The sequence below is a fragment of the Mastigoproctus giganteus genome, chromosome 7 (genome assembly GCF_048544385.1).
Source record: "Mastigoproctus giganteus isolate SK-2022 chromosome 7, ASM4854438v1, whole genome shotgun sequence".
In the NCBI taxonomy this organism is placed as follows: domain Eukaryota; kingdom Metazoa; phylum Arthropoda; class Arachnida; order Uropygi; family Thelyphonidae; genus Mastigoproctus; species Mastigoproctus giganteus.
The window spans coordinates 222,761,415-222,782,102 of record NC_143581.1 but is presented as its reverse complement, the minus strand read 5'-3'; the positions used below and the strand labels follow the sequence as shown (position 1 = coordinate 222,782,102).

General features: G+C 35.2%; 1 protein-coding gene across 1 annotated transcript in view; it reads left to right on the top strand.

Moving 5' to 3' along the window:
* Window positions 1-20,688, top strand: part of LOC150083719 (SPARC-like) — a 119,475-nt gene that overhangs the window by 74,849 nt on the left and 23,938 nt on the right. The window contains exon 4 of the mRNA XM_090378161.1: window positions 17,659-17,774. Coding sequence (XP_090234287.1) covers window positions 17,659-17,774 — 116 coding nt within the window. The remainder of the gene's footprint in view (window positions 1-17,658; window positions 17,775-20,688) is intronic.

Sequence of the window (20,688 nt, the reverse complement as noted above, 5' to 3'; positions counted from 1 at the left end):
TTATATAATGCTATAACTAGTTAATAAAGTCATTATTCCAAAGTGGTCCTAACTTAAGGCTGCATGGTTTGAGAATTTGTACAGGGTTTGTTGGCTATCTGTAGGAAAGTGTCACAACTTAGTTCTGACACTTTTCTACAGATAGCCAAATTACTGATGGAATTACAGTAAATCTTCATGAATGCAATTAAGTAACATTAAAATATAGGCTCTGACTATTAGATCTACATTCATGAAGATTTACTGTAATTCCATCAGTAATTTGGCTATCTGTAGGAAAGTGTCAGAACTAAGTTGTGATAGCCAGCAAAGTGGTCCTAACTTAAGGCTGCAGGGTTTGAGAATTTGTACAGGGTTTGCCGTAAAAAAAAAAAATCTAATAGTCAGAGCCTATATTTTAATGTTACTTAATTGCATTCACGAAGATTTACTGTAATTCCATCAGTAATTTGGCTATCTGTAGAAAAGTGTCAGAAACTCAACCCCGGGGGCTCACATCTAGTGAGTATGGGCTTGGCAAACCCAGGGTCCTGAGCTGGATATCATCATTCTTCTCTTTCTTGGTGATTCCTTTCTACTTCTCTCTCTCTCTCTCTCTCTCTCTCTCTCTCTCTCTCTCTCTCTCTCTCTCTCTCTCTCTCTCTCTCTCTCTCTCTCTCTCTCTCTCAGGGGGTAACTTGGGAATTTTTTTTTTTTTTTTTTTTGGCTGGTGCAGCATAAGCCTCAGGCTTCCTTGTACCATATGGCCATTAATAATAATAATAATAATAATAATAATAACTACTAAGTTGTGACACTTCCCTACAGATAGCCAACAAACCCTGTACAAATTCTCAAACCCTGAAGCCTTAAGTTAGGACCACTTTGGAATAATGACTTTATTAACTAGTTATAGCATTATATAATGTAATTTGTTTTTAATGCAATTAAGTAACATTAAAATATAGGCTCTGCCTATTAGATCTACTAAGAGGAATAGCAATAAGCTATTTAAAAAGCTTTAACAGTATTGATTATTAAATGTATTAATAATTTTACAGTTCTGATCTTTTCTGTTAAAACAGTGCTATTATAGCTACCCATCTTCAGCATGATTATCTTTTCATTATATTCATTAGTCCATGTTTCCATTAATTTATTGCATTTATTGAGAATATTGCATTTATTCAGTTCGGTACATTTTATACACTGCACAAATAAAATTAACACTCATTTCACATTTCTCCCAGTTAATGATGAATTGTTAATTATACAGAAGTCTGTTGGCAGTCCTTGCTAATTAAATGTTCTACATGGAATGAATATTGCTTCATTTCTATTTTTTTTTTTAATGAAACATGGAATCTTTTAATATTTGAAATATTTCATTTCTGTTGTTTTATTTTGAATATTACTTACTTCATTTCCATGAAATTAAGTGATATTTGAGATATCTATTATATTATTGATAACAGTGAGGACCATTTGGCAATTAACCATTTTTCTACTATTTTTGCATGGATTTTTCATGATCATACTTTTTAAATTCATCAGATTCAATTTAAAAAATCCCAAATAGCAACAACCAATTATAATAAAATAGTGTCAGCTCTGTTGTAACTTGTATAGTTACAACAGAGCTGACACTATTTCTAAATTTCTATGTTTCTAAATCATCATTAGTTCTTCCTGTGAAGCACAATAAAACCAATTTTGATTTCACAAAATCACAGACATTTTGAATTGGAACCCTAACATGCTAATATTGAATGGAACCCTAATATGCTAATATTACCATATAATTTTTTGAGATAGTGTGGTAGAGGATGTGTTAAAAGTCTTGTTACCACATGAATTCAATCCATTCTGTTCTGTTTTGAATTTAGTTTCTGTTTGTGTTTACATTCACTGATTATTTTATGTTTCAAGAATATTTGAAATGGCAGACCAGTAAAACTAAATCAAGCAATGACACTCCAAAAATTTCATTGCTTTGCCATGCTGTTGTGCCCAAGCATCATGCTGGCCTAAATTGAGTGTTTCCATAATAACCATTACAAATGTAATGAGAAAGTAGAATCATTGCAACAGAAGCTAGTATGACATTATAAAAGGTGCTATGCTTGCTTAATTTTTTGAAAATGTTTCGGTTTTTTTTTTTCTCATTCTTCTTGAATAATGCAAGTATTTCATATCTTCTTAATAGATTGCAGTGCTTATTGTATGTCATAGTTGTTTAATAAAAATATTAAAATTTTTAAAACAAGCTGTTTTTACCTTTTTTAAAAAAAAAAATATTAATTTCGCTTATAATTACAACAAATGTATTAGATATAAAATAGAAAGCATCGGTCACTTAGTTTCTTCTATTTTCCTGGACAACTTTCCTTATTAATAATGCTTTGTAAGTTTTATTTGAATGAAATAGTTCTGATGAAAAATTCAGTACAAAAAATTATTTTCAAAGTTCATCTATGCATGCCTAGTGTAGGAACAGAGAAAGCTACTTTGGTTTCATCAGTTGTGTCCAAAACTTATTACCAAGCATACTGCATTTGGTGTACCCCAGTATGGTACACCAAATACCATACTGGGGTACACCAAATACAGTCAGGGAAGGAAAAGAAAAGCCAACAGCAATTGTTTGAAGAAAAAAAAAATGTAACTTTGAATGATGTAGCAAAAAGTAATACTGAAATCTAAGAAAATATAGGAACAGCAGATATTAGAATCATAATGAAAGAGCATGGAGTTCCTCTGATTTCGGATCTTCTCTAGACACCCCTCCCCCAAAACCATTAAAATTAGCACTGTTAAGAACACTTATGCAAATTGCACTAAAATTGAAACTTGTAGTAGATTGCTCTAAAATTTAATTTTCATATTAATATATTAATTTGGGAAAATAAAGGTTAAACATTAAAAATGAAACTTAATGATAAGTTATATTTACTATGCTGTAATTCCTGAATGTTGTATAAAATTTTATACAACATTCAGTACTGAATATCTTATAATTAAAATAAGCTTTCAAAATTAACATCTCTGCACAAATGTATTTATACATATATTTTTACTTTTATAATAAGTATATTGTCATTTTATTTTTATTACTAATTTTAAAGTTGATATTTAATTAAAATAGAGCTGTTAATTTCAGTTTGAAGACATAATAAACAGAAGTTACTACTTCTGTGTTTGGAAGGAGTAACTTCTGTTTATTATGTCATTAACAGAAGTGTATCCAAACTTATCTGAACAAACAATGATAGTTTTAAATAATTTTCAGCAGTATTCATTATCAAAAAATTTCACTACAACAAAATTATTCATGTTTACCTGAGAAGTTTGTTGTAATGGGATTTTACTGTATATAATTTGAAGCTGAAATAAAGTAAAAAATTCTCATGTCCTTGTGAAATTTAATTTTTGGAAAACTCAGTTTAGTCCTTGAGGTTGTCACAGACATTCTCTCAGATAGGTCAGACAAGCTGTACTTGCTACCTGGGAGTCTAAAACGCTGACGGAACTGATACTGGGGTGACACTCAAGTCAAGTGGACCCAATTTCGGCAAAGTCCCGACAGTCTATGACAGCCAAATCCTCTGTTTGCACCTTCACGATGGTGGGACTGTTAGTAATCCTAGGTATAACCCCCATGTGCAAGCACACTGTGGGTGACCACCCAGGTGTGAACCAACATAATCAGGGGTCGAGGTATGGTGCCCACGCCACATGGAGGAATGCCCCCCCCCCCTGAGTTACCAGGCAATACTAGGTGGTAGATGACTCTCATCTACCACCTAGTATTGCCTAGGTGCAACCGGTGCAATACCACCACTTTGCTTATTGGAGGCTTGTAGTGGTGGAATCCATGTTTAGTCTCCAGAGCTACCCTTCCCCATCTCTTCCATCATGCAGTATGATTGATGACTTCTGAGGTTATGATGGACATCATGGTGAGATCCAATCTTCCTTACATTTCGAGGGTACAGCTCTAAAACAGAGTTCGCAGGCTGGCTGCTATTTAATATACCGGACCAAATCTATTGGTGACTCTCTAGGAGGCTACAGGATCAGCTATTGTATAATCGTGTTACCTCTACTCTGCCAGATAGCGACTGGAGGGAGTTCGAGTAATGTGTAACGGGGGGGGGCATTGTCGAGGGGGGGCATGTTACGTCAATGATCTGGGTATATTCTTACCATGTGTACACCATATCCAAAAATTTCATTATTTCATGCAGCATTTCCTCCCACTTTTTCTTACTATTGAACACACTTATTCTATTGGTTTGACATGAATTGTCAAACCAATAGAATAAGCTTATCTGCAAAAAAGGTCTAAACCTCCCAAACACTTCCTAGTTCATTTCACAAATATATGTGGTCTCAGTTCTAATCTCAACGATGTCAATTTCCACTTACAGTCTGCCAAACCCCATGTACTTTTTCTGACAGGATCTCAGTTATCGGTTGATTCAACTACTGCTCATCTCAGTTGCCCAAATTATTCACTGTATGATTCTTTTCATCACAAAGGTGGTACTTGTGCATATGTATGTCTGTTCCGATATTCCCTGTCAGAGACTTGGTAATTTGGAAACTCCTCTTTTCGATCTTCTCTGGCTTAAAATCTCTCTGCCTCGTTCTGTCAAATTCATCTGTTGTCTCTACCATTCTCCCAACTCGACTAATCACTTGGAGCTCTTTGACTTCCTCTCTTCGCAACTTGATTTTCTCCAGTCCAACTTTGCTAACAGTAAGGTAATTTTCCTTGGTGATTTTAATGTTTACAACTCCAGCTGGCTTCCATTTTCTAGTCACACCGACCCAGCTGGTCGAGACACTTTTTCAATTACTAATGACCTCGCACAGATTGTTCATTTACTTGCCAGAATACTGGACAATCCTAATTATACAGCCAACACACTTGATCTTTTTTTCACAAACAACCCTTCTAAGTACAAGATAGAAGTAAGTGGTCCTTTAGACACCTCAGATCACAACTCGTGATTGTCTCTTCTCCAGTGGAGCCTTTATCTCATGACTATTCCCAACCAAGTGTTGCTTGACATTACAAGAATGCAAAATGGGATGACCTGCGAGATTTCTTTTCCTTGGTCGGATTACTGTTTCAAAACTTCTGATGTCAACGTTTACTCAGATTGTGTCAGTGAAATTGTTCTTGTAGGAATAGAATCCTTTATTCCACACTCCACTTTAAAATCTCATCCTTCATCTAAACCTTGGTTTTCCAGTAAATGTGCTAAGGCTGTTTAAGAGAAGAATATTGCATATCGTAATTGGCTTGTTTCCAATTCTTCAGTTTCATTTTCTGGCTACACCAAAGCTTGGTGTAGCCAGAAATGCCAGTATGGATTCTGTCAGTGTTGATCCACTGGTGATATTTTGGCTTATGTTACTGATTTATGGAAAAATTCAATGGAAACGTTTGGTGAAACACAAGCAGTTGCTCTTGACATCTCAAAGGATTTCAATCATGTTTGGCATAAAGGTCTTCTAAACAAGTTCCATCTTATGGTTTGCCAACTGTTTTTTTGTAATTGGTTTTCCAGTTTTCTCTCTGATCGCTCACTGAGGGTGATGGTAGATGGCACTCTGTCTTCTAACTTCTCCACTAATGCTGGTGTCCCCCAAGGTTCAGTTCTTTCTCCCACTCTTTTCCTCTTGTATATTAATTACCTCCTTCCATGAGTGGAAATCCTATCCATAGTTTTGCTGATGATAGAACATTGCATTCCACTTTCCATTTTGAGAAACATTGCCCTGCTGAATCAGCTTCAACTTCTTGAATATCCGCTACCAATTCCTTAAATGTCGATCTCCAAGTAATTCTCCAGTGGGTCAAAGACAACTTAGTTGATTTGAATCCTTCTAAACTCAGTCTTGTCTTATAACTCACAAAAAGGATTATCCTGCTCCTATGCTTATCTTTGGTGACACTCCAATTTCTAGGCAAGATGATATATCTCTTTTGGGGATTACCCTGACTTCTAATCTCTCTTGGTACAAGCACATTACAAATATTGCTTCCTCTGCATCTAAAAAACTTGGTTTTCTGTTTCGCTCTTGCCTTTACTTTTCTTTCAAACAGCTGTTCACTCTGTATAAATTGCAAATACAATGGAATATTGTTCTCGCAACTGGGGTGGTGCCCCCAAAACCTCTCTCAGGCTTCTAGATTCCATTCAGAAGAATGCAGTTAGGTTAATTAATGACTCATCTCTAACAGAGTCTCCACTCACTGTCTCATACAGCATTTCTGCTGCATGCCTTTTCTACAGATACTTCCATGGGCACTGTTCTTCTGAACTGGCTTCTATAATTCCCACTCTCTTTTTCAAAACAGTCAGAACACGTGCCGCCACCAGCTAACATCGATTTACTGTCCAACTTCAAATTCACAGAACCAACTTTTCATCTTCCTCATTTATTCATTCAACTGTCGTTTTCTGGAACAACCTTCCTTCATGCGTATTTCCTGAAAATTACAGTCTACAGAAGTTCAAGTCCAATGTCAACAAATATCTTCTTTCGTCTTGGTAACCTCCAACCCAAGCATGCACTACTATAAGTACTATAGGTTCTAATACCTCTTGTGTTTGGGGTTTTCATAAAATAAAAAAAAAAAAAAAAAAATTGCAGAGGCTATGAGTAATAACATGACCACAACCACTTGATAGTTTGTAAAGCTTCTAGAGATTTTACTGAGATTTCTATAAGTTTTTTTAATTGTCTGTAACCTTCAACTGAAATAAAATTCTATGTTCAGAAATTTTTTTCTAACTTTTTCTGTAAATTCATTAAGTGAGAGAACTGATGTTATTTATAATTTAACTATAAAAAGGTAGATATTTAAATATATAAAAATCATTTGATCAATTCACTTTAATATATTTTTCTATAGTGTAAATCTGAAAGGTACTGGGTGCTTCAGTTTTGCATACTACTCTATTTATATATAAAAATAAATACAATTATCCTTCAAGTTATGCAATTAATGTGTTTCTGGAAATCATGTACCTGGGAAATTATTTTTTCATAGAAAATAATATAATAAGATTGGGCTATATTCTGTATATCAGACTACTGGACTATTTTTTTATGGATATGTCTTAATATTAACATTTTACTAAGTGTAATTAGAATATGATTATAATTACATACATAATAAATTATGTGTCTGTATTATAACAATTATTTAATATGTGAATACATCAGTCAATAAATCAGTTGATTACCCAATGAATTTACAAAATACATAAACATCAGCATGAATATGTGAAATAAGACCAAAAAAGGTGCATATTATATGTACTTATTACTGAAACTGCAAAAAATATTTGAACAAGAACGATCAAAACAGTTAAAATTTCTGAATAATATAATATGGAACTTTTGTTCACATATTCTTGCTGATGTGTATGTATTTTGTAAATTCATTGGGCAATAAACTGATTTTTTTGATTGATGTATATACTACATCAATGAAATATTAAGAAGAAACAAAGCAAAATCAAAAATCAGTGGGTGTGCATCCTATGATAATGAAAATGAATATGGGCAGATGTTGGCTACCTATGGATGACCATTTTGTCACATGATAATTACACAAATCTGCTTTGTGGCAGCCAGGTATTCCTTAATGTGTAGGGCTACACAAATGGTTCTAAAAATGTATGGCTCTAAAAATATTTAGGCAGTTGTGAACTGTTTTATTTGAATATGTATAGATAGTATTGCTTGAACAATTTTAAAAATATTTAGGCAGTTGTGAACTGTTTTATTTGAATATGTATAGATAGTATTGCTTGAACAATTTTAAAAATTCCTGAAAAAAAAAAAAAAAAAAATCTGAGTAGTGGATCGATTACAGATTTATATCAACTTGAAAAGAACTGTGCAATTCAAAAAAGATTTCATTTGTAAAAATGCCTGTCTCAAAGTTGTGTAATTCGAAGAATACCCATAAATATATATTCAAACGCACATGTACAAATATATGTGCTTTAGCATGTTTATATGAATGTCTTTGTATACATGCATGTATAGTTGCTGGTTTGGAACCTTGCTTTAGTGAAAATTTTTTATAAATTAAAAGTATTCTTATTCCACTTCATAGTTTTGCTGAAATGGATCTGTCATCTGTTACTTTTCTTATAGGCCACAAACGTAAGTTGGATTTTGCCCAGCATTGTTACTTGCTTAAGGGTTTGCTATAGCTTTTAGTTGTTCAAATGATTGCACTAATGATGGTGATGGTGTAGTGGAAGCTTTAATGCTACCTACCTATGTCGCATTTGCAAATGCATTTTTATTTTGACTGAATAACCAAGTTGGCGATAAATCTTTGCACAATATGCCAAACTGAGATAAAACTATTTTATTTCAGTTAATAACAATTAAGCACATTTGTTGAATAATTATCTGTAGTGTGTGATATAGGCTCTAAAGTCCATAAGACTATATTTGAATATGCTAATCACTTTATAGGATTCAAATAATGCATAATAATGAAAATGCATTAGCTAAAACCTGCTTGCTATGCTAGATGCTGCTAGTTGGTGGTGGATGTGTTTTTGCTTCACTGTTGTGTTTTTTACATGTGTAGAGGTAATGTTATTCACCTGCACTGTGTTATGCTGGCAATAGCATAGTATGTAAATGTAATTAACCCGGAGCTGATTGTGCAGAATCTTTGAGATCCCACACAACTTTCAGTGATATCCTGCACTTTGTCTATTCAGTCCATGCAGCTGAACTATCGATACTTTTAAAGAAGTGTTTTATTTGATTTTTCCATTGAAATTCCAGAAGTCTGTTAGTTAGAGCACAAAAAGTAAAAATGCAGGACTATGTTAAGTCCAGTCTTAATAATTGTATTCATTTTATGAAAAACATGAATTTAAGATTAGTGCACACTTCTCGTGTACAGTTATTGGAGTATGCACTGTTAATGTTTTATTGCATTGCATTCAATTATTATGCTCTCTGACTTCTTATCATGGAAGAGGCTGGCTCTCATCCAACTGTTAAAGCACATGAGTATTTCAATTGACTGTCAGTAAAAAATAATAATGGAGATAATGTTCAAGTGAGAGATTAAAACATATGCCTAAAGTACTGCGGAGGTGTTTTATTTTCACAAAAATAATTAAAAATTTTTGTTTTTAATATAAAAATATTGGTTGTATTCGGGTTAAGATCACAGTCTTGTTCAGAAAAGACTGAAAATAAAGGTGACATCAAAAAATGAACAATTCTGAATTATTTCTTGCCAATTTTTTAATGTTATAAATGGGTAACTTTTTACCCCATTAAGCAACTGCATGTGTGTGGAAAATAAAATTACTGGCATACCTGGCTACGGGTTAATTTCATTATTATAAATAAAGCTGATTTTTCTAGGAAAATGCCCTGAATATTGCACATGTACATGGACAAACACAGGGTGCATATTGCTATTAAAAAACTTCCATAAAAGAAATAAAATATTTGTTCTGGAAGGTTTTGGTTGACTTCAGGTTTCAGTTGTCCTTTTTATATCTAAGATTTTTCTCCAAATTTATTTGATAATGTTTTGCTGTTCCATCATAACCTTTTAAAGTAAGTAAGAACATATTAAGTAGTTTATCTAATCCCAACTACTACTCAGTTGACAAGGAAAAATTTTAGCTAGAAAAATTTTTTCAAAAACACCCAGTCATTTCAGTGTGAAATATTAGAAAATGGATTTGATTATATGTCACTATTTTTCATATCATGTCTCCTCATATTGAAGGATTTTGTACTATGCTCACAAAAACAGAAAATTAATGAAGTGTACTGGAGGTGTTTCATAACAAATCATATCTATAATATGCTTGGAATTTGCTTTCATTACACATATTGTGAAATGAAATTAAGAAAAGTAAACTACATACTAGGAGACTAGATGAAAAAGCATCTAGTTAGAAGTGGGCTTTAATGACATTTAATGACCCTTCATCCAAATACAAAAGCTATCAGAATCTACAGTGCTTAGTACTGTGCTTGAGTTGGAAGATAGAAGATATTAAGTGACAGTAGACTTGAATTTCCAGAGAATAAAACCAGATAGGATAAATGAGGAAGAGAAAAAGTTGGTTTTGTAAATTTGGATAATAATTTCTTAAGTGAATAGGTGTTGACTAATTTTTGGTGGCATGTGTTTGGACTGGTTTGGAAGGGGGGAGGGATTACAAATGCCAATTCAGAAGAGCAGTGCCCACAGAAGAAAAGGCATGCAGCAGAAACTGAACATCTATGAGACAGAGTGGAGAGACTTTTTAAGAGTTGGTTCATTAATTAACCTGACTGTCCTCTTTGGAATGCAGTTACAAAGCTTGAGAAGGGTTTTGGGCACCACCACAGATATAGAAAACAATATTCATGGTAGAGCAGATTACAGATCTGTACAAAGTGAGTAGTTGTTAGAAGAAAATTAAGGTCAAGAGTGAAAAATAAAACTTTTTTGATGCATAATAAGCAATATTTTGATGTGCTTTTGTCAAGAGAGAGATTAGAAGTCAGTAATCCCTAATAGAGATATGTGAAATCTGAGTGCCATCAGAGATGAGAATAGGATCAACAGAAATAAGACAGGATTGAGTTTTAGAAGTATTGAAGAATTAACATTTAAGGAATTGGTGTTGGGTATTTGAGAATTTGAAGCTCTGTGTCTTTATGCATGGCAAGGTTTCTCAAAGTGGAATGTAGTAGACTTTCATCAGCAAACTACGGATAGAATTTTCAGTCAGTGGAGGAACATCACTAAACTGAAAAACACAATCTTTAGATAACACAGTCATTAGCATTCGTAGAGGCATATGATGCAAGAAAGCAAACTTATAAAGCATCAGCCAAAAAAAAAAAAAAACTTCCCATTAGTTCTGCTTTGAATTTATTTAAGTTGTCAACTTCCACAACAGCAGATGGAAGTTTGTGCCAGCAATCAACTACCTGCTGGCTAAAGGAAAATTTCCGCACATCTATTCGACAACTGTCTTTCCTCAATTTCAGTTTATGCTCCTTCAGGTTTGTAATCTGAGCAAGAGGAAGAATCCCATCAACATTGAGCGTGCTCAATCCATTTAAGGTCTTATACACCGCAATCAGATCACCTCACAGGTGCCTAATCTACAGACACTGCAATTTGCAGAACTTAAGCCTTTCTTCGTAAGAGCACCCCTTGGTTCCCCTAACCTGTCTTGTTGCCCTTGTCTGTACTCGTTCTAGCAACTCTACATCCTTCCTAAAATGAGGCTTCCAAACCTGTATGCAGTATTCAAGGTGTGGCCTAACCATTCCCTTATACAAGGGGATAATCACACCTTATCCCCACTTGCAAAATTCTTGTATATCATTGACAAGACCCCATGATCTACTCTGGCAGCTTGTCTGCACTGCTCAGAAAACTTCATATCTGACTGCACAATTATCCCCAGGTCTTTTCATTCTCCACTACCCTGAGTGTAATGCCACCTAGTTGATATGTTACTTTCGGGTTACTGCCACCCATATGCAGTACTTTGCATTTGTCAATGTTAAACTTCAGTTGCCACTTCTCAGCCCATCTGCCCAACTTTTCCGGATCCTGTTGCAGCAGCATGCTGTCATTTCTGTTAATAACAATCCACCCAACCTTTGTAACATCTGCAAACTTTGACATTAACCTTGATATACCTTCATCATTATCATTGATAAATATAAAAAAACAACAATGGGCCAGACACTAAACCCTGGGGTACACCACTAATAACATTAGTCCACAAAGAGCAATAGCCATTCATTACCACTCCTGTCTTCTCCCACACAACCATCCTTTTATTCATTGTAACAACTTGCCCTTAATGCTTCAATTTGTAAGGTAGTCTTCCATGTGCAACAGTATCGAAAGCTTTCCTGAAATCCAAGTAAATGATATGAAAATTATTTTTTGCATCCAGTCCCTTTGTGTCACCTTTTGATCCCCCTTTGTGAATTGGAGATACATTTGCACATCTCCAGTCTGTGGGGAACTTCCCACGAGTCTAAGGATGCTCTCATAATTATGGCTAAGGGTGTGCTTACTTCCTTTGCCACCTCCTTTAATATAACTGGATAGATCCCATCCACCCCAGGTGCCTTTCTTATGTTTAACTTTAGCAATTTCTCCTCCACTTTGCTCTCAGTTTTTACAAAATCATTTAACTCCCTGTTAGAGTTTGATAAACATCTGGGTCTCTACTCCTTGAATAACTTTTCATGTGTGAATGTAGATGCAAAATACTCATTTAGTTTGGCAGCTATCTGAGCATGATCATCTACAGTCAAACCATTGATATCAAGTGGACCAATCTGATTTATCCTTTTCCTTTTAGCATTAGCATTAGTAGAGGCATACGATGCAAGAAAGCTGTCATAATTATGTCTAAGGGTTTGCTTACTTCCGTTGCTGCCTCCTTTAATATAACTGGATAGATTCCATCCACCCCAGGTGCCTTTCTTATGTTTATCTTCAACAATTTCTCCTCCACTTTACTCTCAATTATTACAAGATTATCTAGCTTACTGCCAGAGTTTAATACACCTCTGGCATTCCCCTCCCTAAATAACACCTCATGTGTAAATGTAGTTGCAAAATATTCATTTAGTTTGTTAGCTACGTGAGCAGGATCATCAACAGTTGAACCATCAATATCAAGTGGACCAATCTGATTCATCCCCTTCCTTCTAGAGTTTACATAAGTAAGGAACTCTTTGCTGTTTTTCTTTACATCCTTTGCCAAAGATTTCTCGTAATTTTCCTTTGCCTGCCTAACCTCCGTTGTGACTTGGTTACAGACCAGCTTATATCATAGGTTTCTGTGTGATCTGTTAATTTATATGTATCCCATGCATTTTTCTTCTCTGCCACGTGTCTAATTAGTTCATCTGACATCCATTTAAGCCTAAATCTTGAACAATATTTCTTAGTTGGTATGAAAAGCCTAGTAGCTTCCAAGATTATTTCTTTGAATGCTTCCCATTTTGAATTTGCTGTTGGTAACATCATCAGTTGGTCCCACTGTATAGAATTTAAATACTGTCTCAGACCACTATAGTCACGTTTACTAAAGCAAAAGTGCTTCCCTTTACCCTTGATGGTAGTTACCTCTTTTGAGTAAATCCCACTTCAGCACACAGTGATCTGCCACCTAGTGGTTCCTTTATCTGCAGATTCTTAATGCATGAAGAAACACTACCGATAATCAGATCAAGAGTATTACTCCCTCTAGTTGCCTCCCGAACATGCTGCTATAGAAAACAATCATCCAATAAATCCACAAAAACCTTGCTAGTGTATGAGTGACGAACCCACAATTTCCAGTCAATCTCTGGAAAATTAAAATCCCCCATTATAAGACTCTCTGATTTACTGGCCCACTCTATTTCTCTGCACAATTGGTCATTATACTCATCAGATTCATTAGGCCTATAACACACTCCTACTCTCATTTTTCCTTTCTCAGTGCTTAAGTCTCACCAAAAAAACTCAAAATTGCATTGTCCACCAACATCAACTGGATGCACTTCCTTAGATTTTGTGTTTCTTAACTAACAGCATAACCCCTCCTCCCTTCCTGTCCTGTCTATCCTTTCTGTATACATTGTACTTCCCAAATTGCAATTCTGCACTGCTTATGTTTGTGTGACACCACATCTCTGATATCCCAACAATAATTGCAAAATCCTGAGCATTTTGACTGACTGGATCTGTGCAACTAGAAAACTGAAACCAGCTGGAGTTGTGAACATTAAAATCACCAGAGGAAAATTATCTTCACTGTTAGGAAAGTTAGACTGGAGAAAGTTGAGTTTCAAAGAAAGAATGTCAAAGAGTTCTGAGCAATTAATAGAATTGGGACAGTGATTGAGGCTGTTATATGTTATTTGGTTTTTAGGAGCATTAGCAACTAAGGCCATATTGCTCCGGGATATGCGGTGGTCATTCCCTGACCTTTCCACATCCTCCGTATTTGGTGGTGACGGGCTCGAACCCCGGTCTAATCAAGGAGCGTGTGCTACGCACTGCTGCTCCTTCCCACCTGGCTACGGAGGCGCCATGTGATTGAGGCAACAGATGAATTTGGCAAAATCGGGTAGGATCAGAGGGGATCAAAAAGAGGAGATCCCAATTTAGGAAATCTCTGACAAGGAATATCAGTGCAGACATATGGATATACTAACTTTGAAGTGAAAGAAATCACATCGTAAATAATTTAGGACAAATGAGATGAGTAGTGTTGGAGCCAATCAGTAATTGAGATTCTAGAAGGAAGTCCATTTTCACCTGTAATCTGATACCAATACTAATCTTATTAGTTCAGATGAAAGCAAAATCCTTTCATTCTGCATTAATAGTTGCTCTTGCATAATTGCACATTTTGTACTGAGAGATATAGAGCACATTTATTTTATTGCGAGTTTGGAACTCTTAAAAAACTGCATGATACCTAAAACCTGTAGTGTGATGAATAAATTTCTGAAAATTAGTGTAGTTTACAACAACATATAAGAGCAATATAGGAGGACTTAACTTCTCTGTTCATGATTTTGTACTGCACGGATTTAACAGCAAGAAATTTTTTTTGAATCATACCTTGTCTGTATTGGACTAGGTTCTCTATCACGTGTGGATAACCATGAGACTGACTTTCAAACATTTTCATACCGAGAAGCACCTCTTATTACAATGTTTAGACTATAATATGCATGGAAATTGCCACAGAATATACAGCGGCACTATTTATGTATAAGTGATTGTTTTACACTAAAATACACATAATTAATGTTCTAATTTATTTATAAACTATACAACTTACAGAGTATGTTCCCCTGAGTTTTGCACCATCTTGCACAATGTGTAAATCTGTACAAAACAGATTGCACAGACATAAGATGGCCTAAGATGCAGTTGTACCATAAAACCAATGACAACCTCCAGTTATTTTCCTAATAACTGGAAGCATACTGAGTAATAAACAAAAATTTAAAATTTTACTAATTGATAATATAATCAATAAGTATTGTTTGCATAATCAATACAAATCCATATTATGATAATATATAATAGCACATTGTGCTGTGTATTTCTCCTGTTTTTAGTTACATTATCCACAGTCTAGCAATCTGAATTCCACACCACACATAGGTATTATATCACTCATGTTCTCTTCTCTCACACTTAAAATAAAACTTGAAGGCCACATGTTTGTTCATTACTTTATTTATGAGGTGCATTACAGTTAATAGGTTTCTTAGTTATTAAACAGAAATAATGATATAAGGGATGAAATTCACATCATTTTTGATATATTTCTTAAGAAGTTCTTTTTCAAGATATAAAAGCTGCAGCAAAAAGGTTCTTTGAAAATGTTTTTACATCTGCTGAATGGCTTGAAAATGTCCTGCCTTAAGGGAGTCTTTCATCATTAGAAAAAAATAGAAAATGCTTGGTGCAAGGTTTGGCAAGTATGGAGGGTGTGGGATGAGCTTAAACTTCTCTCATGGTGACAATTGTGGGAGAAAACTCTATTCATTGCAACACCTCATGTAAAGAATTACTTGGCAAATGTTGAAATGATTATCTTTCTGTCCCTGTATAAGCATCTTGCATATCATTTTGGTCATTCAAAATGATATGCACAGAGTCCACATATATGCTGAAAAATATTCAGTGTTTATCCACTGTCTTTCCTCTATAACCTTTGCCCAAACACAGACAGTACTGTCCTTTGAATGGCTTCTTCTTTGTTTTGGTTGCTGTTTAATTTTTACAGAATTTTTCTTCTTCCTATGCTTTCTTCCAAATTTGTATATTTTTTACACTTACAATATTTTCTCACTCAGAGTTCAAAAACTCTGAAGATAATATGCTGCTCTTGCAAGGAAAATTATACCGTTCTCACCATATCACACACATGTACAAAGGGTACTAGGAAAGTTTTGCAATACAGCTTTGTTTATTTAATTTTTTCAAAGTAATTTCCTCTACATTCAATACACCTCTCCATCCTCGGAAACCAATCTTTAAACCAGTTCTGCCAAGTTTCACTAGGGAGTAAAGCACACTCGTTGTCCCAAGCCCATAGAAGGTCCTCATCACTGGAAAACCGCCTCCCTTTTAGCTTCATTTTCACATGCGGGAACAGTGCAAAGTCGCAGGGAGCAAGGTCTGGACTGTAGGGAGGGTGCTCGAGAAGTTTCAGTCCTGTCGTGGTCAAATATTCGGTGCAGGCTTTGGCGCGGTGACTGGAGCATTATCGTGATGGAGTACCAGGTGTCCATTCTTGACTTTGGCCGCAGGTTCATCATAGATCCAATGACTTTAGGCAGGCATTGTTCAGTATACCACTTAGCTGTGACTGTCTTCTGCGTGTCCAAAACGACACGTTCCACAATTCCACTCGATTTGAAAAATACAGCTATCATTTTCTTCTTTACAGATCGGGATTTTCTGACAATTACGGGTGTGTCGTCATCATCAAAGACCCAAACTTTGTTTTGAGCCTTGGTCGGCAGATCCTAATAGTACAGCCAAGTCTCGTCACCTGTCACGATGTTGTTCACATACCGAGATTGTCCCTTATCGAACTTTTTTAACATCTCCCGGCAGTGAGTCACACGTCGTGTCATCTGCTCTTCAGTCAGTTGAAGCGGCACCCAGAGAGAACAAAGTTTCTTCACGTGCAAATGATCTTGCAGAATTGAACAAATTGCTGGTGCATTTAGGCCCAAAGTATCCTCTATCTGTTGGTAGGTCACTCGCCTGTTTTCGTCAAGCATTTTCCTCACAGCAGTAACGTTTTCCTCCGTAACTGACGTTCGTGGCCTTCCCGGCCTCTCAGAATCCTCCAGAGTGAAATTTCCCCTTTGGAATTCTCTATACCACCTGAATATCGTTGTACGATGTGGACAATCATCATCTAGTGCAAGAGTCATTTCTTCTAAGCACTGGTCTATGGTTAAACCACGCACGAAATTATACCGCAAAACTGTCCTTATCTCATTTCGTGACCACGATGCCATCGCAAGCACTTTACACTCTCACTACTAATGAATAACTGAGCCCATCGACTTGGCGCGGCGGCTACTATGCACGTATGAACATGTCTCAACATGCAGCAACAAGCAGCTTTCTGTGATTCATTGTTGCGTCATATTGCAAAACTTTCCTAGTACCCTTTTTACACTTGGAGTACTACCAAAAACTTTTTGTGGTGTGTGCAATGTTATGGTATGGAAGGTATCTCAAATAACCAATACACATTATACAAGGTGAAACCATTCATAATCATTAACACATTTCTGAAATTTAAATTAAGGACCTTACAACTTGATGTACCTTGTATATGCATAAATTCTACATTAAAATCTTATTCAAGTGCCAAATAAAATTTTATGCAGAGAAGAGCAACCATATCAAAATATAATAATAAAAATCTAGCAGATGAGACTTGGATGGATGAAATTTATAAAAAAAAGCAACAATCAGCTTTATTTATAAATATGACCAGGTTATAGTATATTTGACCCTTCCTATGTGAACTCAGTCATCAATTGCTATTTGGCTTGCTTGCTTCTACTGCTGAAAATATCTGCCCGCTATTGCAGACCCCTGCTCCGATCATCATTGTGGTGCAGGCCGTGTATGTGAACTTGATGACAAAGGAAAACCCCAGTGTGTATGCATTAAATCCTGTCCACCAGAGCGAGATGAAAGAAGAAAAGTAAGTATAAATTCTAATTTAAAAATTTTTTTAGAGTATTAATTTAATTATATTTGGGGATTTATTTATTATTATTTTCTGTTTTGATACTTAACTTGAAATGCTGTTTTGATTAGTACGATTTTATTTTGTACTTTTAAATACATTTATCTTGAAAAGGGTGCATGAAAAGGGTCAGATCTGTAAGATTTTTCACTTTCTTGGAGCAAAAGTTCAAATTAATTACTTTTAAACTTGTGGATCAGGAGTGAAAAGTGCTTCACTCCTGAGTACATCAAGACTACCTTAAGTGATCCACAAAATAATTTCATTTAATCATCCCAAGAAGGCATTGTCATGAGGTTTAGATGCTGTTATCTCTTGATCCTTGAGGGCTAGTTAAGTAACCAGATAAAATATCAACAAGGTTGTTTTTAAAGTATGATTGTGAATACACCATATAGGTCTGACTGGCACCATATAGGAATTATTTTTGTTGATACACATCATTATTTCTGTATTTGCTTTGGATTTTACCAAATTCTGTTGCTTACTGCCTTGCAACTTGCACTTTTTCACTTTCTAAGAGCAAAAATTCAAATTAATTACTGTTAACCTGTGAACCAGGAGTGAAAAGTGCATCACTCCTGAGTACATCATGACTACTTTAAGTTATCCACAAAATAATTTCGTTTAATCATACCAAGAAGGCAATGTGGCGCCTCCGTAGCCAGGTGGGCAGGAGCAGTAGTGCGTAGCACAAGCTTCTTGATTAGACCGGGGTTCGAGCCCGTGACTACCAAATACGGAGGATGTGGAAGGTCAGGGAATGACCACTGCATATCCCCAGCCCAGATAAAGGGTGAGGGTTGGCGTCAGGAAGGGCATCCGGCCGCAAAAATTTCATGCCAAAACAATAAAAAACGCTGACCCCATATATAATGGGAAAAAGCGAGGACAAAAAAAAAAAAAAAAAATCCCAAGAAAGCAATGTCATATCTAGCTTCGGCATGGCCTTGGATACATTGCCTTTTACAGAAGAGTTGATTTTTTGATTTAGGTCACCATGCTTGTTTAAGTAAATAAAATAAAAGCACTGGAAGAATGAGTTAATGAATCTTGAAATGCAGCAATAACAAGAGATTTGTAAAATTAACCATGTAATGCTAAAAGTTTTTTATGTAGCCATTCTTAAATGACAGTGAATTCACTGAACAGTGGTTGTGCCCTTGATCATAACAATCATTTGCTACTACTACTAATATTAAAGCCAAATTTGCATTCAGCCAAAGAGTAACCAATTAGCATTAGTAGAGGCATATGATGCAAGAAAGCAAGCTTATACAGCATCCCAAAAAAAAAAAAAAAACCGCTCCCATTTCACCCCTCCATTCGTTCCAAATACCTGTCCTGTTAAGCTATCAACTTCCACAACAAAGGATGGAAGTCTGTTCCACCAACCAACTACCCGCTGGCTAAAGGCAAACTTCCACACATCTGTCTTTCCTCAATTTGAATTTATGCCCTCTCAGGTGATTATTCTGAGCAAGAGGAAGAATCCCATCAGCATTGAGCATGCTCAAACCATTCAAGGCTTTATACACCTCAATCAGATCACCTTGCAGGTGCCTTGTCTCCAGACACTATAATTTGCAAAACTTAAGCCTTTCTTCGTAAGAGCAACCCTTTGCTCCATTAACTCAAATAAAAGTTCGTCTATATTTAAGAAGGTACTGAAAATTTCAGCCATTAACATAGCCAACAATTAATGCTCAATAGTTAAAGAAGGTATTGCTAATGATTATATAATCCTTTATTAAAAATATTAAATTTAAGATTATAAGTAAATGAATTTTTAGGCTCTGTATATTGCGGAGGATATCTCAAACTCTTAAGGGCTTATGCACTAGCATATGCTCAGCATATACCAGTTTGTGCAAAGGAAATGTGAAAGTTATCATCAGCCTCCAGTTAGAATACTAGTGAAAACTTCTACAGTTTAACAAAGATTCAAAAAACACAAATTCTCCACAGAAATCCATGTTTCTGTGAAACAAATTTTGCACTAGGATTATAAGAATCTGTTCTTTCCATATAAACTCCAAGTTCTTCAGATTTGAAACCTACAGATTATGGAAACATATTTCAGTATTGTTAAACTCAAAACCCTACCAAAACTCTTAAGACAATTAAAATGACAACATCAACATCACTTGTGCAGTGAGGCTCATTTTGATTTGATTGACAAAATCAACAAACAGTTCTGTTTATTGACCATAAAGAGGAATGCTGTACGCAGGCTGAAGATTCACCTCTCAATTGCTGTAGTGCTTTTAAGTAATTTATCATCTAAATGATTATCCATGTATTTAAACTTAAATATTCTTGAACCACTGAACTGGAATATGTTTTACAATTACAATAAAATCAGTATGAGGGCAACAGAAAAAAAAAAAGCAGGCAGACTGCAGGTTTGAAATCTCTTGTGTATATACAGGGGGCCCTCATTATCCGAGTCCCCGCAGGTACGAGGATTTGAAAATTAAAGAAAGCCCTCGAGAAAATTAACCAAGCACTGAATATTTTTGTGCAAAGTTAAAATTCTACAATACAATTTTATCTGAAAAAATATGACAAAAAAAAAAAGAAAAAACAAACCCTCTGGATTCATTCTTTATTCAAAAAACTTAAAAAATAGTGTAACTTCAATTAACTTTACTTAATATATTGTTCAACATATTATAATAAAATGATTGTCTCATTTTTCAGTTTCTCCAATCCATTTTTTACTATGAACAAATACATAATACACATTACGAATATTTGGTCTCCATTTTACGGGGATTCGTTTTTAAGTGGAATTTTCTGGAACCAATTATCCTCGAATAACGAGGACCGCCTGTAGTATTATGAGTGTATTTATTAATATTTAAGG